We start from the raw sequence: 6059 nt of genomic DNA, 5'->3' as shown, positions 1-6059 counted from the left end.
GCCTGTGTGGTCTGTGAAGTCCACCAGCAGGTCAAAGCCTGTGGTGACTGAAAGGGTCTGTTCCCTCCCTGGACACAACTGGTTGGTGCAAACCTGCATGTCCTCAGTCACCTGGAACTTACACCTGGAACTGACACAGAAGAGAAAACAGACTTGGGTTTAGACTGACTGGCAAAGACTGTGATAACTATTTCATAATGCATCCACTTTATGCACTAGCTTGAACTCACCACCGTGTCCTGATGACTTTTGAAACAGAAGAGTCAAGGTCGAGCTTGGAGATGAAGCTGTACATGATGCCAAAGAAAGCCTCAGGGCTCTCCTGGGCCTTCTGCTTCAGCTGGCTCACTGTGTACACATCGGTGATGAAATCCACTACAGAGGCAAACACAGCACTATAATATCTATGCCTTTCTTTTACATGTATCCAGTATCGTGGAGTGCGATTACAGTACACAATGCATGTATATTAATGTATAATCAAAAAGAAATTTAAGACAGAAGGAAAAAAAATGTATGAGAAGTGTGAAATTTAAAAAAACTTTTATATCAAGATATAGCTTTACGTCTACTCATTCTATCAGAATGAGTAACCTACCAGGCACATCCTCATCTTGATCCAGAGCTCCAGACTCAGACACCTCTTTAGCATAGCTGAACAGCAGGCTGGCCTCCCTGGTGTCTGAGAGCAAATTATGATCGACTGACTTTCATTCCCCCCTGAAAATATTCTACTTGCACAGTGGGAAAATTATATTGTTTTCAACATTGTACAGCACAACTGGTTGGCTGGAATTTCAAACCAGTATTTTAGTCTTGTTTTGATTAATTTCACAATATATGTTATAACAGAATCCTATATTTTTGTAAATGTTTCTGTGAATATCTTACCAGGATTGACAGTGATAATGGTTTTCGAGTTAACAGTTGCTGTCATGCCATTGCGAAAGCTGTCAAAGCTAATCTTTACATCAGCTATGAAGAGCACTTTGAATAGAGAATAAAGGTTAAAACAACAGTTCCATGTTCTTCTTTAGTACAGTGTGTTAATGGGACATGACAGGCATGAATAACAGTAAAATAACGATTCATTTTGTGGCTGAGAATGAGCAGCAGCTGTTAACCTACCCGTCTCCTTGGGTATCGCAGTTTGCACGAGTTGAATGGCTTCTCTGTCCCAGCTGTGAGTGAAGCAGAGGTCAGGTAGTTACTCAGGGCAGAGCGCAGTCGAAATCAAACACACATGCAGTTCAGCTGGTTAATCTAAGGCCTCATTTCACAAAAGTACATTGTGGTAACCTAGAGAGATCCACAACGCTAATAGACTGGACAACAAAACAAAAGGCAAAAGTCACAATCTTCATTCATTTTCCAATATATTAATAAACGTCCAGGACGCACCAGATAAGGGGGAAGGAGGAGACCGAATCATCAAAGAGCTTCACTTCCAGCCTCTGCCCTCTACGGCCATCTGAAGTGGTGAACTGCTTTGGCACTCCGATCTGAAAATGTAAACCGAAGCACCTGAAGTTCCTATCACTCCATCTTCCCTTCATGCCAAAACTTCAGTGACATGCAGTGCAGGACATGGCCTCTTCTTGAACTTTAGGTTTGTATGTTCCAGGCAAAAACAAGCATACTAGCATGTAACCACACAGACAAAACAGACATAATGTAATCTATCAGTTGATTTATAAGATACGGTTTAAGTCAATAAATGTGTATTTACAAAAGATATATTTGCTCAGCATCGATGCGCATTGTCAAAAACATTCAGGCCTCCCAAGTTTCATAATGTCCTTGACCGACTTTCATAATGTTACATCAGACCACATTTTAACTGCCCGTCCCTGCTTCTTCATGTTGCTTTTCAGTTCAGGAAACATTAACAGCCTTTTCCACCACAGCTGAACTCACTGTGCAGGAAACCACAACTGAAAAACCACCTTATAATGTAAAATGTGTGTGAGAAAAGTTGAGAAACACATTTGGGTTTAATCCTGTAGAGCAAACCATAAGTAACATTTTATCACACTATTGGAATTTCTCATTGAAGTTATCAATACTCCACATACAGTATTCCCTGGTTGGAAAACACCTTTCAAAAATCAATAGCATCCCAAAAATTCCATGACCAATGCAAACCAGGACTGATTCAACAATCATGCACATCATAACTACAATCCTTTTCTGTTGACCCACTGAGATCTTCACTGCAGGATTCAAACCGATGACCCTCTGCTCACATGGTCTTAAAAGAAACATCCACCCTTAAACACTGATGAAGCAGCTCTGAGGCAGGTTTCTCATATTTACAGGCTAAACATTTTTCAGTTTTTCTTCCACAGCTATCAAGAGTGGTACAGCAATATAAATACTGTGTACAGAAAAGAATTGTGGCACATGTAGGAAATCACTCACACATTGATCAGGTTAATTAAAAATCCTGTTGAAAAATAACTTCTAAATTGCTATGTATAAGCTTGAGGGTTTCTCCTTTAGCCGTATATGATACTGAAAGATTGCGGCCTTAATGTACCTTACCGATCTCACTGCTGCCAGTACATTTATCACTGTGCCATCCAGCTTCTGTCCGTTGGCCACTATGTCTCCCAGAGAGTAGAAATCTCTGGAGTCCTTCACTGGCAGGTGGATCAGTGTCAGAAGTCTGTCGATGGTGTCCATGTCAGCACACAGACACACCTGGGAATGAGCCTCCGTCACCAGCAGCCTGTATAGGCTGAGACAGCAGATAGAGGCCTCTGAATCAGTGACTTCTCTGACACCGTCATCAGACATTACACATATTATATGTATATTACATGCACATGTTACATCATATTTACACAGCATTACATTGTGGTAACTTCACACCCCTCCAATAGGGTGACCATAGTTAGGAATTATGTGTGAGTTACCTTGGTGTCATAGGACAGAATCTGTCCCCTTTCTCTGGGTCTTTGATGGCAACCAAAGGATTTTCAATGGTGACTGCAAAAATGATAGAAAACAATATTGTGTATAGGCAATTTATTGAGGTCATATAGGTGGTGCTGTACTGGACTAATGCGAGGTGTTCCTAAATAGTCTGATACCCCTAAATATAATGTAGTCCAGTAGAATGCCACCTTCAACTATGACCTCAATAGTAAACATATAATTGAATGTATACATTTATGACAATTTAATCAAAAACTGAAAAATTTTGAGGTTTATAAACACAGATGTTAAGGCAGAAGTGTTGCATTGAAGTGCATACTTGAATTGCTATTAAAGTGGCTGGTGAGTGCATTTAAGCATTCAAAATTAACCTGTTTTGGAGTAAAGAAGACACTAGTCAAAACTGAAAATGGCCAATTTTCTTTTTGTACTACTCTGATAAATCTGGAAACTATATATTTTGTGGGTCTGTGGGAACTTTGGCAGTGATTTACTCACCACAGTCTCCAATGCTGAAGCTGTTTAAGAGCTCATTGATATATCCACTGCTTCCCCAGGCTGCCACATTAATGTAGAAGTCAGGTGAGTCCTTTATGGTGAAGCTAAAAGTGAACCTGTCTACACCAATATCTGAAATTCGTACATATAGTTTAGGTTAGTTTGCAGTCCAATGAAAAAGAAGGACAGAAAAGCTCATAGAAGGGATGTTGGTTTATTTATTCTCCAGAAGAGGGCGCTGCTGTACAACACTGTGAAGTCCAGTGCTGTTTTGACAGTTGTGGCTTGATAAAAAAAAAAAAAAAAGATACGAACTTTTTCTATCAGGGAAGCTTTTGACATCAGTTTTCCAAATAATGATCCCTGCCACTTTCTGAGAGAGAGAGAGAGAAAAGCATTACAAGGGATGAACACAGAACAGGTCTGAAATGCATCCTGTATCATCAGTGTGCAAATACATTTAAATTATTTGTGACTATAATACAGTGATTTTAAGGGCTGTTGTGAGAGGAGAGGAGAGAAAAAGAGAGGACAGGAGAGGAGAGAAATAATACTGCTGTACCTGCCTGAAAGCCATCTGTACTCACCGGGTGAGAGAAATTGGGATGCAGCTCACAGATGGCAATGTAGGTTTGAGCAGCCATTTTGTTAATTTATAATCGTAGTGCAGCTCACTTTTTATTACGTTTACAGACTGCAACATGAGGTAAAAAAACAAAAGTGAGAGTTAACATTTGGGTTTGAATGTCCCCTAGATAAAAAACGTATTAAAGCATTCCCCGTTTCTAATGTTAATAAATACCAGAGACTTTAATTTAAAGTGAATAAACAAGAGTTGTTGGATAAGTAGCCAACGTTAGCTAATTGGCTAGTGAATTTAGACTAACTTTAGCTGACTTGGTTACCATTATTATACATCTAGCATATAGAGTCTTATAAGGAGATTTATCTACATTTTTATTATTGTGACGCCTAGTTTGATTAAAATATCACAATTCCCACAAAGTTCCTAGTACATTTTGAAGCTTTAGGTGAATTAGCATAATAAGAACATACAACAATAACGTTATATTAAAGTTAATTTAAATGTGTTTCCGTGGTGATACATAACTGTCCCTGTGGTTTTAGGCATGCTTATAAGTGTAGTGGTGTTTATTAAATGGAAGAAAATTAAAGGTGAGGATATTCAAACGTGAAATTTTAATAAAAAGTTAGCCTTATCTTTACCTGGCTCCGTTATCCCTGGTTTAGAGCGCGAGGCATTTGTTGACGTTCACGTGCTGCCTTCATAGGCAATTGGAAAAATCAGAAGTGTCAAGCACTGAAGAAAGCAGTCAATAACTACAAACACACGTAAATAAACAAATAAATTCTGGCAAAATTTTATTTAAATGTTAAATGAATGGCCTACATTGTTATCTTAATGTAATAACAACTGTACACTTTTTAAAAACATTTTCCTTTTTTTAATAAAACAGGCCAATATTACTTTAATTTAAAACTTAATATTGATATAAAATGCCACACTTATAATCACATCCTATTAAAAATTTGAACTCCCTTTACTAGTGTAGACAAAATCATTACAGTGTCACCCAACTACAATTTTCAACACCCACTACACAGATGCGCACACATTATATTTACACACTATATCCGCAATTTCTTTAAAAGCTGTCAGTGTGTAAAGTATCGCTGCACACTTTGGCTTGATAACGCATCCCAGTCATCATTTACATCATGGGATTTGCTCTCAAGACAACTTTACTGAGATGAATTTGACAGTTTCCTGGTTTGTATTGATAACACAAAGCTGTATTTGACATGTGATACTGTCTTATATACTTAAGCAGGAATCAAAGGGTGTAACAGAAAACCTTCATTCAGCTTCACACAGTCTTGTTACTCTTCCAAGGTGACTAATCCTCGTCAGGCGTTTGGATCAGATATCTCCTTGCTATGACAAATGTTGACTGTCAAGCAGTAATAGCCTGTATCTGTTGGTGTTCCTAATCTCTGATTAAAAACATCACAGTAGCAGCCATAAATACTTTTTATAACACAAAGTCAACATAGTAAGGTTGTTTCTCAGCGCACACCCTGACGTGTAACTTTCCAGTCATTATACAAAGTCCATCAGTGCATGATGGACTTTGTATAATGTTGTATAATGTGAAACAGGAATGATTAAATACATTGAACATTCACATATGCAGAAGAATTGATTTGCTGTTTGCACAAGTGGCTGGCTATTCAAGTTAAAATACATTTCAGATTCTAATTTCATTAGGCTTTTCTGACTACAGGTTGTGAGCCCATTAATCACAGCAGCACTGTGTAAAGTATCATCTGATAAATTGAGTGAAACCTACTATTGGTTCAATGATTTATTCATAATAGCCTCTGTTAATCTGTCATCAGTCGTACTCTGATGCAATATTCAGTGAATCTTTTTGATGTTTACTAACTATTTGAATGTCTTTATAATAAACCGTCACATACGGTCTTACTTGTTGCTTCTTATGGCATGACTTTATTCAAATCCAGATGGCAATGCCTGTTGTGCCCACAGCACTGCAAACACAATCACTGCAGGATTGTGCTGCTATTGGCTGGCCTCT

The 6059-nt window shown here is 38.3% G+C and overlaps 1 protein-coding gene across 1 annotated transcript in view; it reads right to left on the bottom strand.

The window, feature by feature from the left end:
* Nucleotides 1-4732, bottom strand: part of meiob (meiosis specific with OB-fold) — a 5707-nt gene extending 975 nt beyond the window's left edge. Inside the window, exons 1-12 of the mRNA XM_020615926.1 lie at nucleotides 4666-4732; nucleotides 4005-4132; nucleotides 3754-3811; nucleotides 3439-3570; nucleotides 2919-2991; nucleotides 2545-2740; nucleotides 1402-1502; nucleotides 1129-1181; nucleotides 892-987; nucleotides 599-682; nucleotides 231-375; nucleotides 3-130 (exon numbers count right to left, since the gene is read on the bottom strand). Coding sequence (XP_020471582.1) covers nucleotides 3-130; nucleotides 231-375; nucleotides 599-682; nucleotides 892-987; nucleotides 1129-1181; nucleotides 1402-1502; nucleotides 2545-2740; nucleotides 2919-2991; nucleotides 3439-3570; nucleotides 3754-3811; nucleotides 4005-4082 — 1144 coding nt within the window. The 5' untranslated portion in view covers nucleotides 4083-4132; nucleotides 4666-4732. The remainder of the gene's footprint in view (nucleotides 1-2; nucleotides 131-230; nucleotides 376-598; nucleotides 683-891; nucleotides 988-1128; nucleotides 1182-1401; nucleotides 1503-2544; nucleotides 2741-2918; nucleotides 2992-3438; nucleotides 3571-3753; nucleotides 3812-4004; nucleotides 4133-4665) is intronic.
* Between the last annotated feature and the right edge of the window lie 1327 nt (nucleotides 4733-6059).

The sequence above is a fragment of the Monopterus albus genome, unplaced genomic scaffold (assembly GCF_001952655.1).
Source record: "Monopterus albus unplaced genomic scaffold, M_albus_1.0 scaffold171.1, whole genome shotgun sequence".
Taxonomy (NCBI): domain Eukaryota; kingdom Metazoa; phylum Chordata; class Actinopteri; order Synbranchiformes; family Synbranchidae; genus Monopterus; species Monopterus albus.
The sequence above is the reverse complement of the archived record's forward strand: the minus strand, read 5'-3'. Positions and strand labels throughout refer to the sequence as shown.